Source organism: Pleurodeles waltl, chromosome 4_2 (genome assembly GCF_031143425.1).
Source record: "Pleurodeles waltl isolate 20211129_DDA chromosome 4_2, aPleWal1.hap1.20221129, whole genome shotgun sequence".
Taxonomy (NCBI): Eukaryota; Metazoa; Chordata; class Amphibia; order Caudata; family Salamandridae; genus Pleurodeles; species Pleurodeles waltl.
This window is the reverse complement of record NC_090443.1, coordinates 609,490,108-609,512,105: the sequence shown is the minus strand read 5'-3', so window position 1 is coordinate 609,512,105 and position 21,998 is coordinate 609,490,108. Positions and strand designations below refer to the sequence as shown.

The 21,998-nt window shown below is 43.4% G+C and overlaps 1 protein-coding gene across 4 annotated transcripts in view; it reads right to left on the bottom strand.

Annotated features, from left to right (window-relative positions):
* The window catches only part of CDC14A (cell division cycle 14A), a 332,599-nt gene that overhangs the window by 245,405 nt on the left and 65,196 nt on the right, over nucleotides 1-21,998 (bottom strand). For 2 of the 4 annotated variants that reach the window (XM_069232172.1, XM_069232174.1), the window contains exon 4: nucleotides 18,403-18,447. The exons of the other annotated variants lie outside the window; for them this stretch is intronic. In XM_069232172.1, the coding sequence (XP_069088273.1) occupies nucleotides 18,403-18,447 (45 nt within the window). The remainder of the gene's footprint in view (nucleotides 1-18,402; nucleotides 18,448-21,998) is intronic. 4 annotated transcript variants of the gene reach the window in all.

Sequence of the window (21,998 nt, the reverse complement as noted above, 5' to 3'; positions counted from 1 at the left end):
CCGGATAGGAGTTTTAGGATTTTCATACTAACCATCTTCATAGTTATTGTGTAGGAGGATGGCCCTCTATGTAGTGTGGTGGATGTTACAGATGTAGGGAGACTCCCTGTATGGCTGCAACTCTTTACTCTACGCCTAACTAAAAAGGAGTAGGCTCCCTCAATGCCTCCTGTACCCTTTCACTATTAATCTCCCATCTAATCCCTCCCCCAGTCATCTTTAATATAGAATTCCTTCCTCAACTCACTTGGACAAGTAAAGCTGGATGTCATTAACTCTACTGACATAGCCTACAAAACCACTTTACAAAACAAAAATTGACAAAAATAACAAATCAAAGCCTACATTAAAAAAGAAAAAAAAAAAAAACAACACACAACATGAGCGTTCTACGACATGCATTTTTGGTGTGCCAGAGGACATTTGCACCTCTTTAATTGATTCAGCACAAACTAAGACTCTGGCCCTCATTTCGACTTTGGCGATCTTTTCAAAAGTCCACCAAAGTCGCAGGCGCCAGAAGACCGCCATATTACGAGTTTAGTTGGATTTCCACCTGTTTACGGGTGGAAATCTAAGACAGTCTGCCTGACCAACGGCGGAAGAGAGGAGTTTCCACCACCAGCACTACCACCACTCCAACAGGACTCCGCCCCCGTATTACAATACATAATATGGCGCAGCGGTTTCCTGAACAGGGGTGCGGTGCTGGCGGTAGAAAACACCGACACCCATCCCTTCCCAGACGACCACCTCGCCAAGACAGGTAGGTGGACCGTCCGAAATAGAGGGAGGATGGTGGTGTCGGTCTGTCTGCATGTGTTTGTATGCAGAGGGGTGGGGGTATTTGTATGAGTGCGTGTTTGTGTGCAAATGGGGGTGTCTGCGTTTTTGTGAGCGAGGGAGTGGGGGTGTCTGGATGTATGCATGCGGTTGGGGGTGTCTGCATGTGTGTAGATGGGTGGGGGGTGTCTGCATGTGTGTGGAATGGGGGGGTGTCTGCATGTGTGTGGAATGGGGGGGTGTCTGCATGTGTGTGGAATGGGGGGGTGTCTGCATGTGTGTGGAATGGGGGGGTCTGCATGTGTGTGGATGGGAGGGGAGGGTGTTTTTTTAGGTGTGTGGACATGTTGGGGTGCATGTGCCGGCAACAGGAATCCCCAGGGTGTTACTGCCAGGGTTTTCATAGCGGGGTGACCGCCACGGAAAGCCTGGCGGTTTGGCGAGTCGTAATACCACTGGGGGAGCTCACCTCCGGGGCTGGCGGTCCGACCGCCCTGGCGGTACTGGCAGTGTTGTGGTAGTTTGGCTTTGGCCAAACCACCAGACTCGTAATACAGCAGTCTTTACCGCCAGGTCAGAGGCGGTAAGACCACGACTGCGAGTGTGGCGGCACACTCGTAATGTGGGCCTCTGTCTGGGTTTTACTACTGCAACATGTCAAAAGCCAGGCCACACAATACAGACCTGGAGGATGCTCCAACTTAATGGTGGAGAGAGAATTGGTTGCTAAGAGATACACCAGGTCTGCATTTCAATGCCGAATTGCTCTTCTGCTTGGCTGCATTATCTGCACCAACTGGAAGAGGCTAATCCATTAGTTATGGGCCTATCGGGGCTCACCGAACTGCCCCAATACAGACTGCCGCATCCGGGGAAAAAGTGATCAATTTGGAGAAGATAAGATGGAGCAAGTACTAGAATGACTCCACAAAAGTGATGCTCCCAATGCAGGTCAAAAAGCAGGCTTAATGCATAACAATCAGAACTGGTCCCTACAGTTTAAAGACTAATTATGACAAATCGCAGCGCTGGCTGGTTCGCTTTCTACACCCCAGTCCCACAGAACGCAGAATTTACATTTTGTTTCTGAAAATGTTGATGCATGCCATGCATTTATTCGCTGGGCATTTCTGGGAACCAAATAACTTTGTGACGTCCAAGCACCTAACCCTGGCAGCCTCTGGCCCACCGGCGCCAATCTTTCCCCGCAGGTCCGGGACTGTGCCAGCCGCAGATCCTGCCAGACGGGCCTTTCTGGGTCAATATGCCAACGCACGGTATATAAAACATGTCTTTCTACTGCTGTGGCTGCACAGCCCAGGGACTAACAAAATAATGACAGTGTACGGTTATGTAATGTTATTAAATTGATATCCTAAATAGACTTTGCTTCCTGTTTTTGATCTGGGAAAATGTTTTATGTGAAAATCCTCACGATCAGGCACATCATTGTTACGTTAAACTACAGTGTCATTCTATCGGAAAATAAAAACTGTATTACGTACACACTGGACACTGACCCACCAAAGACTGTAAAGGTATACGTCATTTAACCTCGTGTACTACTCCAGATTATTACATTGCAGATTTCCAATGTTTCGAAATACACAACTCTGCCAAGTTCCATGCATCTAGGGTTCACATAACGCCTTAAAAAAAATATCACCTTCACCGCAAGTCCCAGCGTTCCTCGCGTAAATCAGCTGATCTCATCTGACAGCAGTTATTACTAAGTAAGTTCAGCCCCTCTCTGCTGTGCGACCCTGCCTACACCCAGCCAGTGAGAAGACAACATTTCCCAAGACTGGCCCTTTTCAAAGTGTCTGGTGATGATTGGTAGATACCGTGTTTTGGCCCACCTCCCCGGGCACTGGATAGGTGGGACAGCACTTGCACGAGTGAACAGGTCTGACACGTGCGTGTGTCCTGGGCCTACAGGATACCAAGACTACAGCAAGAAATCCAGCCCCCGCGGGCGAGAGGAGACCTGCTGTACCTGCCTGTGAATGCCATCGCCCACCCGAGACTGCTGGGCTTATGGTCCCAAGATGTTTCTAGGTCCGAACTCAGATTGGTATGAGAGTCATTGTGCCCCATTAACGCCATAAGGAGCTTCTGCTCTGCCCCCTCTAAAACGCATTGTGAAGCAGAACTGGAACTCAGTGGAGTCTGGTATTAAGGTGGATGCATATTTTTGATGGAAACACATTACCCGGACTCCACGAAGAGACAGGGAGGGAATATTTTTTGACTGACGTCCGGTATCTGTTTATAACGCTAAAGGAGGACAGCAAACTTCATATGTCATAACAGTTAACACATTAAATTAGATCGGTTTCTGGATTGTGGAGCGCACAAACACAAGGATGAAGGACAGATGCTTTATACAGTATGGGAGGGAATTGGTGCAGCAACGTGCAGTGGTGTAGACCGTGAACAGTGAGCGTACATGGTCTTACTGCAGTTGAGGCCTAAGTCAGTTGTCTTCCCAGTTTCATGGGATGCATAGAGACTCGTCCCATATTACAATCTGCCAGGCTTGGGGAAGGTGGCTGTTCAATAACGAGGGGTCCTAGCAAGGGGACACTGGAATGGTGGGTGGAGACCTCTTGTGAGTCAGTTTTCATTGCGCACTGATACTCATTGGAGTGGGGGCCACTGCTGTTCATTATGGGCTGGGTCACGAATGTTCTTTATTGACAGCTAACCAACTGGCATCCATCACAGCCTGAGACACTGGTGTTCATTACGGATTTGACCTTTTATGCTTATTGCTGACTGGGAGCTGAGGTTCAGTTACAACAGGGCTTCTAATGTTCATTAACAACTGCCTGTGATGAATATTAATGCTCCTTAGAGCCAAGGCCCCCGTGATGTATATTGCTTCCCGGGGCCAATCATACTCACTGCTCGATGTACTGTTAAGTGTTACTGAAGTATATAATCTCAGCCACCATCACTTTTTTTTCCACGCGTGGAGTGTTTTTTGCCTGCTGCAAAATGATATCACTTGTACAATCATCGTGGTCACCTTAATTTTTGATCCATTATGAATTGTTTTTGATTTAGTGTGCATTTTAGTGAAATGTTTGTGCTCTGTTGATTTTAGCACTTTCACCTTCTGTAATGTCATTAGAGTACAAGGTCATGCCATGTCCATTTGTGTGATATCACTGGCAATGCCTCAGAATTTTGGAACTCTGAAAAGCTCGGGCAGAACAGGAAAGTAGACAGCTACCACACATGGTACAATTTGAGGAATCTCAGATTAACCCATTCTAGGACCCAGTATTTCTTTTTATTTACTATTTTGGCTCTGTGACTCCTGGTACTTTTAAATGTACTTTTCACAGTATATATTTAATATGTCAGTTACACTAACTAAAAGAACTAAACAAAGATTCAGAAGTCTGGATAGCAGAACTACATGCGATAAACTCACTGTCACACTCGGTGCATGAAAATGTCTCAGATATGCACATTACAAACAGAAATGTGACTCATATGCTGAATGACAACTTAGAAACTATGAATGTACCACCTCTGCAACTAAGCTGACTAGAGCTACACGGCTGTATTACACTAAAGTAGCCAGTGCACTTTTGTCTTGTAGTTCTGAGCTGTTGGCTGTTTCGCCCTGCAGTGCAGTGCAGTGCTGGGCTACTGCAGCGACTCTGACAAATTCTGTCATAAATGAGCCTGTGCTTGATTGGAAGAGGTTAGTGACCTTCCAATTCAGGGGTTTGCAGCACTTTCAAGATCTTACTAGAGTTTCTCATTGCTCAAAAGGGCCTAATTTCTGATATTTATCTGTGTCTATGCACTTCGCTGCTTAATTTTACTTGCAAAAAAGTGTCACTTGAAGGACGGGTTTATAAATATGCCACGCAATGTAGTGCAACACCCAAAGATGCTACACTGCTTGACCGGGGAGAGCAGGAGAGCGCCATATCTACAGAGATATGTCTCTCTCCTCCCCTCTCCCTAGCACCGGCGCAGAATTTTGCTGCCGAGCGCTAGGTGCACATTTTTGCGCCGTAGTTCAAGGGTGTGTGTGTGCGAGTCCAGCATAGGTTTTGTACTGGAAGGATAGCCTTCCAGTACAAAATAGTATGCTTAGACACACTTTAAAAAACTTTTCCTACTTTTTATGTGCTGCACTGTGCAGCACTCATGCAAAATCGTAAAAGAAAGGAGAAATTAAAACATTCTTCCTTTCAACGCCTCCTTTCAAATGGCGTTAAACTTTAAGCGCAAAACCCTGTCAGACAGGGTTTTGCTTCAAAAGGTGGTTGCATGGGAACACCCAAGTAACGCACGCTTAGAGCATAGTAACGCAAAGCAGTGCTTCATGCTGCCTAGCGTTGCTTTTAGGGTACTTTCCGGAGCAAAACAAGCTTTACACTGTAGAGTAAATTAGGAAAAACATTTTGTTCTGGTTCGCTTCACTTTTGTGACGCTAACCCAGCACAAAATGTTTGCAAACAAACCCCGAAGTGTCACACATTTGTTAGTTGAACATCACGAATAATTACACCAAAACCGTGGAAATGTCACACATAAGCAATCACAAAACTTGGCAGCTATGAACACAGGCTCAATGCGCAGATAGTAACAACTCTGAAAAACAGCACAACAAAACGCCTCAATTTTAGAAAACAGCACACGCTGAGTGATTTTTGATGCTTAGCCTTGAACATGTATACCATGAATTCATGGACGTGGAAAGGATACAAGAGCAACACAGAATATGCCGCTACAGGGCAGCAGCAATGGACTCAGCTTCACACTCCGCCCGAGCTTCTACCACAGCTAGGGCTGAACGCGTCATCTGCGCTCCAGTGAAATGAAAGAAGGCTTCCATGACCTCCCTGCGATCTGACCGTGCGTTCAAAAAGCACTATGCAGAGGGCGAAGAAATAAAGCCCATTAGCAAACATGATTGAAATATTTCACTCTTCTATTAAAATAATAAAGGACTAACCTTTAGAATGCAAATGTAGGTGGAGTTAATATGAACCATGTATTGGAATATGTTTTTAAAACAGTGCAATTAGAGACGGTTTAATAGTATTTAAATATTTTAAGATTAGTTTAGGCCTGCCAATAGGCACAGGGTGCCGCAGGGTGACATTTTCTTCAATCATCACACGCCACCTGATGAGGAGCTACTATCACGGGGCGATCTGGAAACCTTTGCACAGAAGCTCAGGCGTGAATAGTTTGCTCAGCTTGATTCCAATTAAAACATCCTCAGGAGCTGGGATGTGGTCCAGAGGATTTTGTTCTTGCTGGGGGGGGGGGGGGGGGGGGGGCAGGTGGGACTGTGGGACTGTGGGAAAAAATGCTGCAATGATGGCAGGTCCGTTAGGTACAAAGCAACCAATCTCTTACAAGTGATGAAGCAGGCACATAGTAAAGGCAGGCAAGATGATTACCAGTGTGAGGTGTTTCTACATGAAAAGCCTACCCATTTATATTGATTAATGGGGTAACTGGAGCATCCTTTTATGCAATTCTGAACAGCAGCTGTGCTATATACAAGTAAGCAACATATACAAAAATTGAAACGGTTTCTCAGAAAAGACAGACAATCTGGCAAAACAGCAAGTTGGTACCAGCAATATGATCCTCAACCTATGAATTGCAGGCAACGACTGTTACACAGCATCATACAAGACCACCTCACATAGAAGACCATATTCTTAGATTTTAGAGGCTGAAACAATGTTAAACTTGATAGTACCACAAGCTGAAAATCTATTTTACCCAGGCTAGTCCCTTCCAAAAACAAATAAATATATATTTTAATGAAGCAGGCATCTCAGCAGGATTAGTCCTGCTTAGCTGTAAACAGGGTAGTAGGAATATTTCTACTGAGTGCGAACCAAATTGAGAGAGTACTTGAGAGCATGAGCTCTACTGTATTCATAAGCGCAAAGTATAATTGCCAACTGCACCAGTTTAGACAGAAGGATACAGATTTTGAAGCATCACTGTCCTATTATGGGGTTAATTACCCTTACACCCCACCTACCGCATTTTGGCCCAGCAGGATGTGACACAGCAGTTATCCCACACGCAGTGAAAACAAGCATTTGCAATGCAATAGGTATTTGTGTAGTAAATTCCTAACTGGACTTTTCTTGCCACATGAATTGAAAATTAAAAGCAAAACAGTTGACATAAGCGAGCCAATTCAAAGCGCCACGACCCCCCATGAGCGTGAGCACAAAGGAGAGACACAAGGAAAAAAAAGTTCACTTGTAGTCAAACGTATCGGCAAACGTGCAATTATCCATGTAACAGGGTTGATGGCCAAGCCGGTAACAAAACTGCCCCAAGGAGGGACAAACGTAAAGCATTTACCAGTGACAAAAGGATTTTTGAAAGGAAAGCCCATGAACGAGTGATAGTGATGGGCGTGTAGTGGGCGTGGTTAAAAGCCCACAGATAGATTACAACACGTCAGAGTGCTTGACCACTCGCCCTAAAAACAGACACGCCTCAGTGCAGCTAGCAGAGGCTGTTTGAGAATTATTAGAGTCTCCTCAGACAATGGGAAGACCAAATATTTAAAATGTTACTACTCAGCTGTTTATACACCCCCTCCAGCTTGCAATTCAACACACAGTTCTGATGTATAATTTTCTATACCCGAGGAATCAAAAATTTGCAGAAACCAGAGTTAAACATATTTTGAGCTGCAAACAATGTAACAGCATGGAAAACAACTACTTCTAAAAGGTCCAGCTTTACAAGAATATTGTCTAGTAAAGTGAAGCATTACAAATAAATATCAAGGGGGGGTGAATATGCATTTGTGTGGAAGCAAACAACTGTAGAATAATTCTGATGAAGGTTAAAAGGTCCACTGACAATTGCACTGTCAAGCCAGGCCTAAAAATCCATGTATGTTAATGACTCCCCTCCTCACATCTGTACTGCTGACAGAGAAAAACAACAAATTATCTAGTTATCCAAGACACTTTAAGCTGGATAAATATACAATATTTACAGCTGTGTGGAGGGCAAGCACTTGTTTTTGTGGAAGCACACAACCACTGCCCAATCAAAACTTGCACTCCTGGCTCCCAATATGTGGGCGGTGCCAAAGCCTCTTTCTAGTACTGCTCACAAAATTGTCTGGCAACAGCTACGCTGTCCAGCTAGACCATAAAAAGCAATACTTTTCCACATTCACATTATTAGGGCTTAGATCCGCATTCCCAATCCAGTTTAGACTTTTTACATCACCTTTGGATGCCACATGTTTGGCATCTTCATTGACATTCTCCTCATTCCATCATGCAGCAGGGAAGCACCATCCTGGTCTTCAGCCCTCTACCTCGCAGTATGAGGCTGTTGTATACTAGGTACCTTCATGAGACACCGATTCCAGTCCTGGCTTCCTATTTACCAAATAATTGCCTTTTAGGAGTTCTTACTTCAAACCAATTAACCAACTGAGCTGGCACACTTTTTGTAACAGGAACATTAACCCACTGAGCTGTACACCCACTGCATTTCCTAGCCAAGTCTAGCTGCTTACAAGGCGAGTAGGTTTACTCACTGGCGAGATCTGTGGATAGCCTCTTAGTTACACAGTTTGTAAATCAGATGGGTCAGATGTCAATTACAATAATTTCATCCTGATGCCAACTACCATTTCTGAAACCTGAAAAAAATCCTACTTATGGTCACAGAACGTTGGCAAGTATGAAATGCTACCAAGTTTCACACCTGTTGACAAAACACATGCACTTGGGACTAATTGTATTTGCATTACACATCATTGAAATTGGATAAAAAGAAAAAGTAAAATATATATTGAAATGAGGTGAATCTAGCATAATGGTTCAAAGGCGACCATTCAACTCACTGAACTATCCTTTAAGCTTTGCAATGTGAATGTAAGCTCTCTTTAAATTTAAAATGAAGGTAATGTTTAGAATGCCAGTATTCTGCGTGAGGCTACATACAATAACATTTTGGCTACTTCTCTAAAAGTGTATTTAAACAGTTAGGACCATAAAAACAAACACCTTCCATTATGTTCACATGCAGCACTGGAAATTAAGGAAATCCATCAGGATCCTGGATCTGGCAACCGTTACTAAGCTGGATCTGAGCCCGCCTCAGTGAAATTTACAGATTTTGTCCTAGGCCTGGCAAAAGTCACCAGCCTACCTTGTGTTCAGAAAAGCAATCTGCAGGGGGCGCAAAAGGTCTCTTATTTGAAGTGCTAGCTGGGCCCAACGCAAATCTCATTTAAAGCATCATCAGTACTCTTCTTGTTTGAGTCTTATCCTCGGTAGGAGCAATAACACCTCAACCGCATCAAGGAAAGACACTCAGCTGGTCATTTCACAAGCGCTTTGGCAAAACTATGATTCAAAGACAGGTTTTTCAGTCTTCCAAGTTCTGTACCAAAGAGATATGCATGAGCTGCATGCTAGTCAGGAATATCTGTCAAAATGATAAATTACATTAAAACATTTATATAGTACTTACTAATAAATTTATATTACAACCCAAAGGAGCCCTTTTTGGCAACATATAATAAACGAATGATTGAGGGAAAAAAAGTAAGGTTCTACATGTATGGGTTGTAGTTGCACGCAGTTCCTCGATGCCAATTCATTACTCATTGAGCTATAGTGCAAGGATTGTAACTTGAGCAATGGCGGTAGCACGAGAATCTATCTGCAGCAGAAGCAGTACCCAACTGAGCTGCCTACATAAAATATAAGCCTGGGACCTATATGCTACATGTTCTGCTTTGCAGCACGTACATTAACCCGTTCTACTATTTTACGATGAGTCAAACTGCTGACTAGCCTGTACCATGATTGCTCCTGCAATTGTTTAACCACTCAAGTTATCTTACTGTTCTTATATCCTGGAAATTGCTGGGTACGCTGAGATCTCTGTAGTAGGTTACTTAAGCCATAAGTTATTTTGAACTGTAGTCTGTCTCTATATAATGTTTAGTTAAAGTGGACTGACTTCACTCCTCATGACACACTCCCCCCCCCCCCCCCCCCCCCCTTCGGCTGTAACCAAGACTAGTCTGTTTCCATTTCCACCACTGTCCACATAGCAGAAGATGGTTTTTGTTGGGATTTAGAGACTGCTGAGAGTACTCCCAGATAAAGTGCAGAGATTTCACCCTCATTCGTACCACCGTCACGCAGCAGCTAAAAGGAGGCGAATGTGCCATTTCCTGGGGTTCTGCTGGTTTACGATGTTCATAGAACCATGTCCTGGATGGCGTATCGATGAACTCTACATATATCATCTCAGCTGTTTTAGGCTGCCTCGTCTAGACTGGTTATTGGTACAAAACAGGATCTCAAAGGCAATCCATTCTTAGGTGCCGATCTGTCTCCAAACCAATCTCTTAATAATTAAAATAATCTGATGCTTTCTTAATGGGTTGTGTGTTGAGGTGGTCTCCATCTTGTCCCTTTAAACAGATATTTGAGTTACAAAAAAGCAGTACTAACATTTTCATCTGTGTTGAGTATCTGTGAAAATGGAAGGATTGGGATAGGCAGACAACTTGCCACCGCCTCAGAAATGTCCCCGTCTTCCAACAGGCAAGCTATGCTGGTTTTCTTCTAATGGCAGACTCAAAGCCTTATGCTACAGGAATGTGCACAGCACGAGTATGGTCTTACAGTGTTGGTGTACGAGTGTTTGCACGTTTTGGTCTCAAACTCCTTCACACGCTGCTTTCGTTTATACGTGTGTTTGTACGTTGATATGTAACTTTGTTGAATGTTTGTCTGTTGTTGCTCAAATGTCTGTACCAAGTTGTGTGAAACCATCTAGGAGGACAGGCATGTGCATTATTCAGCCCGAGTTATGTCTATTGTGTAACTGGCAGTGTCATCATGTGAGGGTTCACAGAATGCTTTTACACCCCGATATAGCTGTGTGGGGATGGCTGTCAGCTGGTTTTGTGTGGTGTGTCGTCAAGAAGTGGTTTATTATTCTACGGAGAGGAGTGCTGTGCTGTTCAGACTAATGTCAGTTGCAATTTTCTTGTTATGGCTGATTTTGTTGCGAGCTTCGAGATGCTCAATTACATGGAACATATGGGCTGTGTGTTCTACCTTCTGTCTAATGTGCTATTTTTATCATTTTCTAAAACCATACTCGTACAAGCTGGTGCAAGTGTCTCGGTTCGCACCATATGCCAAACAAAACATGCTTTTATGATTTAAGACTGCACAATAAAACTCAAACACTGCTCTGGAGAGGACTGAAAGCACAATAATGCAATTAGAGGCTGGCACACCTCTCATTATATTCAGATTCACTAAGCAAGTTTATGATCCGGTAAAGGTTTTTTTTTTTTGGGGGGGGGAGGGGGGGGTAGTCTTTCTTTTTCTTTAGGGGAAGTGAGGGATGGACAGCACGTTTAAAAAAGTTGTTTCATTTCCCTCCCCTCCCCCTCTCACTATGCAAAGCGTTTAGCAAGGGAAAATTTAGCCTTGAATATTGGAAATGTTTCCATCGGATAGAAAGGCTTAAGGTAGGCTGAACGCCGGACTCAGTAATGACATCCACATCGAGTGACCCAGTTCTCATGCGGGATGAACAATGATGTATTAAAATACAACGCGCATTATTCCAACCAGAGGGGGATACAAGTCTGCTACCTTTTCACTAACTTTACAGAACAGATATAGCACGGTCATTTAGACAAATAAAATACATTCACCCAGACTGCAGCTTTACACATGAAATAAGCCACCAAAGCACAGTACTGTAGAAGAGGATGGATCCAACAGAGCTGGAATCTCAGAAAGGAAGGGAGCGTTTTGATCAGGTCTATGAACAGTGAACACTAATAGAATATTTGTCACACAAAAGATGTTTTGAGTTTTACAGTCGTATTAACCCCTTTACTGCAGGGAGAAGATGTTTGCATCCTCCACACTTGGGGCATCAAAAAAACAGTGATGGAGGGAATGCTTGAATTAATCTCAGCCAAGGGGGATCTCTTGGGCTGCATCACAATTAATAATTTTTTGCCCACCACGCTACCTCAGTTTGGAACCAGCCATATGCAAATCAGTCTTCACCCTGCTCCAGTGAAAACAGTCCAGTCTGAACTGCCAGGCCAGGTCCTCCCTGAACCTGAACACAAGAAGCCTAGGACCAGTTTAGCTCTTATTATCGGCTTATCTGTCAGTTATAGCTAGACTTCAGTTGCACGGTGAGCAAGGGACCCAGGTCTGGGCATATCCATCACGCTTAGGGCATCAAAAATCTAAGTCCACATCTCAATCCATTGTTATTCACCCACCAAACCACCTTGGTTTGGACCCAGCATATGCAAAAGGGTCAAGACCGATTTGCATATGGCTGGGTCCAAACTAAGGTGGCATGGTGTACAAAATAACAATGGACTGGGATGTGGCCTGAGTAATTCCCAGTGGTTGAGATTAATTCAAACATTCCTTCGATCACTTTTTGGATACTTTAGTACATTCTCCACACTACCTTATCAAAACTGAGTATGTGAACATTTAGTCCTCCAACAAGGTGTGGGCAAACCTCGAGTGCTTACAACTGGTGCTTCATCCTTTTATTCTCCCACGAGAGGCTAATGCTGCAGTCCGTCTATGTTATTCACCACCCCCTCTCCCCCAGAGCTGACTGGTGACATCAACATGCGGTCATCATTTGTTCATGGCCTCTGAAGACTTGTAAGTATAGTGTGGTCCATGTCAAGGAGCAAAACTCAACCCCCTCTTAGCCACTGCAGGCAGCAGTGCTTCTGCCTTATGGATTCCTGCTCAAGGATCGCAGCGGGCTGCAATCCCTGAGCAGAAACCTCAACTGAACACAAGAGATATTTGATTTGGGTGCGGGGGGGGAACATTCCCTTGCAACCCAATGAATGTGTACTATTTTTTCTTCTCTGGGGAGGCGTTCTGGCTTCCTCCCCGTATGGAAGGTTAAATGGTGGCCAAAATTATTTGTTTTAGTTTCTATACTCATGGCCCTTGCGCCACCCCGGACTGAGGCAAATTGTAAGTCACGAGTCGCACCAACGAACAAAGGCGAGTCACCCTCTTACCAATAGTGCCCTTCACTCTGGATTCCTGTTTGGGGGATGAGGAGTGTTCCTATGGTCCTCAAGCCAGAACTCTAAATGACAGGGATATTGTTTTGGGTACGAATAGGCTTCCCATTCCAGGGCATCAATGGGTCTGCTACTCTTCTGGTTTGTTCTGGGGGACCTTGTGCCCCCCTCAAGGTTTCATCTATGGTGATGAGGGCCACCACTGGAAAGGGGAAACGTTCTCCTTCCCAAAAGTGCACCTCTCCTGTGCATTCCGGCATTTTGATATTGGCTGGGACGGCGATCCAGAGTAGGAACCCTAAACTAGCCATTGGATTTTTTTTGGGCCAGAAGTGGAGGGAAGGGGTTGGGGGAGGGAGGCAGTATATGCCCCAATCCTGGCTATGTGTTTGATTTCCCCCTCCAACCCATTTTGGAGGCAAAAAATAATTTCTGAATTTTCCCTGGCCTGTGGTGGACCGATTCAGCCAATGCTCCCCTCACTGGCCAACCAATACATTCACAACGGTGTCCGTCATTTTGTTTTTAAAACGTTTGCTCCAGGGGACTTGTATTGCCCTTAGGGGAAACTCGGTGTTAAGAAGGACAATACTGGAAAGGGGAAAGACTCCCCTTTTCAAAGGTGCCTCACTCCCATGAATCAGTTGTGGCAATTGTAACTGTGTCCCTCATACTTTTTTGTTTAAGAACACTTTATGAAAGAAGATCCAACCCATAGAAAGAAAAAGCGACTATTGAGTGAACAGTGGCACTACACATGTAACATCAGTAAAGCACAGATGATTTCACTTTGTGTTCCACAGAAGTGTAAGTTGCTCACCCATAAATGTTCCAAACCCAGAGGCAGCTATATCAGTGTGTGTGCACTTTGCAGGTGATTATGATTTGTGCAGTCATTAAACCCATGTAACCTGCACATGCTGCTACCTATTAATGGGTTCACACAATGTCTTGTTGTCTCCCACATTTACAACTGAATCTCCTAGCTGCAAATACGATGCATGCCTGCCAGGTAAAGTTTGCCCATGAATTGTAATCCTATTTTGAAAACATAAGCAAGATTATGCCCCAACTGTTTTCTGCCATCCAATCACAAACATGGTACAGAGGAGCAGAGCTCTGAGGCAGGTTGGTAAAGAAGCTGTGTCTAAGGGAGAGGATCAACATTTGCAAGTGATTCTTCAGCTGGAACGGATAGCAGATGTGGACTCCTCTTCAAGTGAATCTGAAGAACATAACTCTGTAGGACAGCAAGGCAGTACTGATGTCCCTTCAAAAGCATCCTCTGCGCCACTAAGGAACAATAGGAGTGTAGCAAAATTCCTAGTTCAGCACACAGCAAGGGTGCTTAGCAACCCTCTAAGATGTTGTAGTCTCTAATTGTTACGTTCCCCACTCATGCTGGAAATAAAGTGAACATTGCTAATTTTTTGGCAATTGACGACTTCAAACTTTTTGTGAATGACATATTCCTTGAGGAAATTGTGCAGCAAACACATCTGCATGTCAAACACTTTTTAAGGGAGCACGAAGACACACTGACACCTCATTCTAGAGCACACCTGTGGACTATTTCCTCACTTGGGGTACTGAGAAATGTGTGTCCCCTTACACTTGTCATGGGAATTTTGTGCAAACCATATGTACAGTTTTACTGGGCTTCTCCTATGATCTAGCCTATTCTCAGCTTCCCTTCTGTCTGGAGTAGATATTGTTTTTTTATTCTGAAACATGTGCCGCATTAAAATTAAAACTCTGAAGCAATGTCACAGAATAATACAGACTATGATAGCATTAGTATAAAGTTTTCTGCCAAGTTTCTAGAGATTTACATTTCGAAAGAATATAGAGGCTGGTGAGTCTTTGACCCTTTACAAAGGGCAGCTATTTTTCAGGCAATGCATATCAAATAAGAGACCTCAACGTGGCATCAAGCTTCATATGTTGTTAAAGAAATCGACTAGTTACACACACAGCCTGAGTGTTTACAGAAAAGATATACACAATAAATCCTGCTGGTTGCCCTTCCATACTAGGAACTTATGAAAAGATTGTGTGTACTTTTGCTCACTCTTTCATAAAGGTTTTAGGGCACTTTTTATAAAGGTGTAGAGCTTTTCAATGAGCTATATCAACTTGGCACACCAGCATGCAGGACAATTCAAAGACTCCACAAAAGATGCTCTGAGGTGCTTTTTGTAAAAAAGCTCCTAAACGTTTAGTGCAGGTGCAACAAACTTATCTGTAAAATTCTGAGATAGATGGGAAGCATACCAACTCATTTCAATACATGATGAGCCACTTCTAGTGTACACTCAATTTTAACAAGTACATGCTTCAGCCATACTGGGTGAATCTTAAAACTTGCACATGGTACAAGAAGTTGGCTATTCACCAGATCAATTTGGCAACATATAATGAATATTGTCTGTCACCAGATTACAGAAAGACTGAAGCCCTTCCTTGACTTTGAGTTATTAGTCTGACTCCTGAAGAAGCAGTAGCCTATACTTCATATATTGTGGAGGACACTGCAAGGCCGCAGGATAGACACGTTACAGAATGCATTTCTGCAACAGAGAAGAGTCAACTATATCGAAGTTTGTACTTGACCAGGACTAAGCAGTAGACTGTTACTACCCTGTTCAGAGTGCCCATCTAAGCAAGGCCTGTGTCTCCCAACTTGCTTCACTTTGTACCACACAAAGGGAAAATTCTGGGAAAGACAGAAACGGAGCAGTCACTTCAAGAGTTAGTATGTGATTTTATGAGACCAGAATAGGGAAAACATACCTTCCTTAGTAAGGGAGAGTATTTCAGGGAGTGCCTCAGTACTTCAGGGGTTCAGCTTTCATAAATACAACAATAGAAGATCACTCTTTGGCAGCTGCATGTGGACTGGGATGGTGAATGAGGCACTAAACAGATTATTTAAAATGTATCATGAGAGGAGTAAAGTAAACAAAGGAAGCAGATAAATTAAGATAAGTAAAGTCACATCTGTAGCAAGTGTTTTATGAAACATCTAACGGAGGAAGTGGTCCGATATTTTCCTTGGAAGTTTTACACATTAAAGGGAAGCGGTGAAAGCAAACACATGAGGGTCAGGGTGAAGAAACTGGACTGGAATGTCAAATCAATATTTGTGGAAGTAATAGACTTGGAGCAGGGAGCAGATAAAAATGAACACTATCAAACATGTGAAAGTGCTATCCCTGGCGATCAAAACAGAAACAAACTTAGAAAGGAAAACTGACTGCTTGGTTGCCCAGTATTTTCTAAACGTATTTGTAAAAATACAATAGAAATATTTTGGCAGTGTCTTGGTGGCTAAAAGATACGGGGCTATTTGAAAACAAAATAGTCAACTTGTCAGGGAAATAGAGTCCTACCTAGGAGTCAGGAAGTGCTCCAACATCTAGTGGCGGGTAGGAGGTTCATATGTGGGTAGGGACCAGCTCTTTACACAAGAGTTTCCAGGGAAGGTGAAATATGGTTTGGATTATCATCTAGAACCAAGGATTTTCTGAATGTCTACTAGAGTAATACTGGGAAATAACACATATCTGAAACTATTAGTTGAAAATCTGCACGTATTGTACTATGTATATTCTAATTCTAGGGGATTAGAGAGCAGACTCTATGCATGGATTACTCTAACATTCCGCTGCAAGGAGAATCTTTATATATGAGATGTTTTCAATTAATTGTTCAGAGACTGTGATGCAGAGGACTCCTACAGATTAACATGTTTGCACTACCTGCAGATCTGGAGTTCTGAGCCTTGCTGATACAATGTCTGTTTTGACCGGCCTGTCTAGTTTCCTTTGGATTGTGTTTGTCCACATTCACAAACAATATTCCAGTTATTAATTAGATCTCAAACGTTCTTTTAAGCAGCTTCTTCAGTACCACCATGGCTCTTTCTTTCAACACCTTTTACATTAGATTGCTCGATTCCATAGCCTCACTACCCCAAAGATTAGATAGTTTGTGGATTTACAAGAACATAGCTGTGGTCACAGTCCTGGTTTTTCTGTGCCTTCTATTATATGGCACAGGTGGCCACAGGAATGGTGAAGAGTCCTGCTTGAAAATGGCCTCAGGCTTTTGGCTAACAATAGAAGATAAAAATCCACTGAATGCAAAAATGCAAGCGAGGCAGACAACGTACTATTACATGGACTCCCCCCCCAGTATGTAACCCACAAAACATTTAGTGAAGAAAGTCAGAGCACTGACACAAAATCTCACCCAGGCTGATTTTTCACTAGCTGGAAAGCATGATTAAGTAAATTATGTAAAATCTGCATTTTTACATTGAAAGTTATTTTTTTTCCTCCAGAAAAATGTTTTCCTCTGCAGAAATAAATCCTTCCCTCATCACCGATTTAACATGTGGGCTTGCTGCCTACCTACACTATTCTGGGAATGTGTTTTCCTGGGTTTGTTGGAAGTTTTATGCGAGTTTCCAGGACTGTAAACCAGCATGAAATATTAAAAAATACCCACAAACATCTGAATGTGGGTTAGCTCCGAAAAATATGCATGGCAATTTCCTCTGTAACTCTTATGATGGTGGACTTTAAGCTATCAAAAGCGTTGTTTGTGTTCTGAAAAAAAAAAAATGACATATCCTAATTTTCCTAATCAAGTTCTGCAACCTGAAAAGGGCAATTGGCTTTGTAGCACACACAGGCTACACTTGTGCATGCAAAAAAATGTGGCAATCTGGAGCACAGAGGCAGTGCTTTAAATGGAAAAATAGAAGTGCAGGTACTCTGTGATAGAGTACCTGCTTGTTTCCGAGAAGTGCCGGTACTCTCCAATTAAAAGTATTACGTTTATCTTGAGATATGCCGGTACTCTCCCTCTCAAAATAAAAAAGTGCCGGTACTCAGTACCGGAGAGTACCGGCCCATTTAAAGCACTGCACAGAGGGGAATAATTCATCTACCTGTGCAATGTGAATGAGCATATGACAGGATACTGATCTCTTGTACGAAAACATCAACTATAAATTGTAAGATACAATCACGTGAACATTTCATAATAACCACTTTGGAGACAGGAGATTATTGCCTTGGTATTCAACAATACTTTACAGTTTCTTTTCTAAGTCCCACTATGAGCGCGCCTCGATTCATGGATCATGAAAGACGAAATGCATGCAAGGCACCCGAGAAATGTGCATCCCCCAAGCCATCGCTCATCCAAACGGAAATACAAACAGTTGTTTGTGGTTACACTTTTTTTGGAGGTGCTGTTAAAAGGCCTTCAAGGGTGCAGATCACACAAGCGTGGAGTGATTCACCGCAGTCGCTATGCGTATGTAGGTCAAGGCATTTCATACAAGTTAGGGTAGAAAGCACTGCAGTCTCGTTAGTTAAGTGTGCATTCCCGCTCAGTGACATGCTGACCACACCAACAGCCGCAGTGCCGCTCATCCCCATGGCAACCACTACCCCAAACACACACAGGTCAGCGTCAACAAGCAGGACGTCCTGGCGAATTACCTTCAATCTTCTTAGAACAAGGAGATTCCTGAGAAAGTTCTTTTGCTGCACAAAATAAGACATGTTTCAAATATTCAGCCATCGTCATGATTGAAAAGCGATATCAAACATCAACTAAAGTGAATTTAAAAAAAAAAAAAAAAAAAAAAAAAAACTTTACAAAAAAACTACTTCCACCATCCCCGGAAACTGCACTGCCTAGATTGAGGAGCATTTCCTCTAGAATGTCGGTCATGCAGGCGTTTTTAGAAGCCTGCAAGCAACAGAAAATATACATTTCAATACAACAATCAATGCTACGCCCACACTTAAGTATTTACTTCCTTGACGATAGGAGTATCTTTCCGTACAGCCACAATAGGCTGCAGGACTTCAGAAAACAACTTAACAGCCAAGAGTTGAAGGAAATCTGTGACTAAGACACGCCTCTTGTGCTCTTTGCATTCCTGTGGTGCAACTAGCATCAAACGTGGATGGGGCGGGGGAAGCCCTGCGACTTTGGCAACGCCACCACAAACCAATGCACATGGCCGAAGCGGTTACATGGGGGTGGGGCGGTGGGGGCGGTACTTGCCCATTCAGAGTGGACTCAGATTTCAGAGAACACCTGAATAATGTACTCCGGGGAGGAAGACACATTAAGTAATAAAAAATAAAAAAAAGTGTACCAGATCAGTATTACTTACATCAACTGTAGAGCACCCACTTCCGACTCAGTCCCGAAGCAGTTACATTAATAGAAGTAGACTATTACTCCTGCTTTTATAGTTCACAGCTAAATGTTAACCACTGTAATATTTGACAAGCTGTGATAGTTTATTTGTGAACATTAGTTGGCTCTAGAAATGCATTTGTATCCTTCAAAAGTAATGGAAACCTTTATTCAGAACAGCAACAATAGGTGAATCAATGAGACATCACAAAACCATTCTGAATAATAGCTTTTGCGTCATCAGGCAGGAATGAAACACGCAACTGGTGTACTGCAGTTTACTTTTTAGGGTCGAGCGCACAAGTGCTCCATTCCTGTTGTAATCTATCTTTGAGCTTTTAACCACGCCCATGTCACGCCTGTCACTTTCATTGGCTCATGGGCTTGCATTTTAAAATCCACTTCATTTCATTAGTGAGAGGCATGCATATGTCATGCCTTTTCTGGTGTTTAGCCTTCCTCGAGAGCACCAGCCAACTACTGAAAACATACGAGGCATCATGTTTTCAGCATGGTTTCCGGACTACTTTATCTTTTTATTTTCCACGCAGCGCGATAGTGCTGGGTTTTACATAACATGATTGTTTTCAACGCTAATAGCTCTAACTCGAGCAAATGCGAGACCCGATGCATTGCAAATGCTTGTTTATTTTATGTCTATCTAATACATTTCAACTGACCTTCAGATGGCAGAGCTACTCTCAGTCACTGTTATTCCTCATAATCGGAGGGCGACCCTTTGTTATTCCACTTCCCGTCCCTTGTTCCCCCAGAAGTGTAGTCAGGAGTCCAGCGGGTACACTGATGAGCTCAAACGTCACTGAGGATTGGCACAATCACAATGCCATGACAATGTAGACCAACTCAAAATGGACCTCACCTTCCCACCCACCAACACAGCAATGTGCGTTTTAATTCATTTCATTGATAACACATCGCTGGTTTATTTACCCATTCTGAAAGGGTCCACAGACTTTAATAATGCATATGAAGATTGGAGGGGCAAAAACAAGGTCTCCACAGTGTCAATTTGTTGCCAGTGATTGGAGAAGGGCAGGTCTGACCGACTGTTTACTCGTTTCCACCCCACGACCACGTTCTCATTGTTGCCCCTCCCACTTCAGCACTGAAGCCCCAGCCCTCACCTCTCAAGTCTACTGAATGTGGCCTGTGGAGTCATTTACTTCATTGTGAGCTTTGTACAAAATTCCACGTGCCCTGGGCAAAGATGAGAACGGACACTATAAAAGATCTGTACTGAGAAAGGTATACAAGAACTCACTCCGCTAAAGAGACCGGCTGCGCCTTCCTGAAGAAAGAGCTCTTTCACCTGTGCAGCAATCAAATGGAGCAAGGCAGTAACAGGATATTACTAGAAACTTGAGTCGGTGAGGTACGTGGGTCCAGACATCATGAATGGAGCGCCTTAGTTTAACTACTGTACAAGTTTTCTTCTTTGCAAGCCAAAATAAAACCAAACCCGAAGATACATTGGGCAACACAATAGCCCTTTGTGCAGACAGCCAACAACATACTGAACATGCATGCAATCTGCCTCGAAAGTTGTTTCAGGTCCTTTTCAGGCACAAAAGAATGAGAAACTCACTCTAGTACCCCACAGACGTGTAAAATGAGCATCCTCTACAATGAACTGAGACCATGTCCCCGCTACTACACAAGCGCTTTATTTAATGTGGGGGCTTATGGAGAAAGGGACAAGCAAGGTTTGTGAAAAAGGGGAATATTGCAAAAGAGTATTTCAACATACTCACTGGACAGGAAGCGCTGGGGAACTGCAGAACGTTTGCTATTGCAAAAGAACTGCAAAGCAATGCAAACAATAAAAAACAGTGATAGTGGGAGGTGGAAGGGGGTGTGAAGGTGTAGATTGCGTTTGTAGGAGGATGACAGAGCCCCATGAGTGGAGTCTTACTTGTTGTAGGGACCTTATTACTGAAATTCCTGGGGAAGATCAGCTATAAAGGGACCATGTAATGTGGCAAGACACTTTCAGCCAACAGCACTGAGCATGCTGGGATCTGTACATTTATACTCGCAGGAAGGCTAGAGAAACTACAATTCCCTGCTGGCTTGGCACTCTGACTGGAGAGGAAGTATTAAAGACTCCCTCATAACACTGGGGCAGCTGACGGCAATGCTTGAATGTTTGACTCTCCTGATGGAGGAAGGACAGTAGAGAATGACAGGCATATCTACTCTATTATTAAATGGGAAATGATGATAGGAGCTGGTTTTATGATATCTCAAAGTATACACTAATCCTCTAAGCAAAACGAATTTTTGGGAGAATTTAAATTTACTCACAGTCTATGCAAAATGCAGTGACTCAACTACTGGTGAAAGAGGGCAGTGGTCCTTTCAAGCAAACACAAGGAGGAGGAAAAGCAGCAAAGCAGGTCAATTGTTCTTATGAAACGATAACACCCCTCTGGGATAATAGCACGGGCTCCACACATTAACTATCCGAATTGACAGGAAGACACGGCAACAATGAACAGACTGCGGTGGGCCTGTGACAAAGCGATGCTTTTTATGCGTGAAGATAGAATTTGAAAACCGTACACACTTCTTAGCTTTTGCAAAACTTTACAGCCCCCAGCTTGCGAGGCAGGAACACCACAGGGCAACCTGTTGGTAGCTGAGGGACATGGAGCTGCTCTCGGGGCTGGATGTGCCTAGGGATCCTGACCCTGTCTAGCTCTGAAGGAAGGCCTGAGGGAGTGTCACACAATTCTCGTTCTCCTCTAAACACGTAGAGGGTTTCTCGCTACTACCGAGAAATAAATGGTGGAAATAAAGCGCTCTTCAAAGCTGCCTATAAAATAAATGGTTTTGTAACATATATAGCTGGAAAACTGCGTGG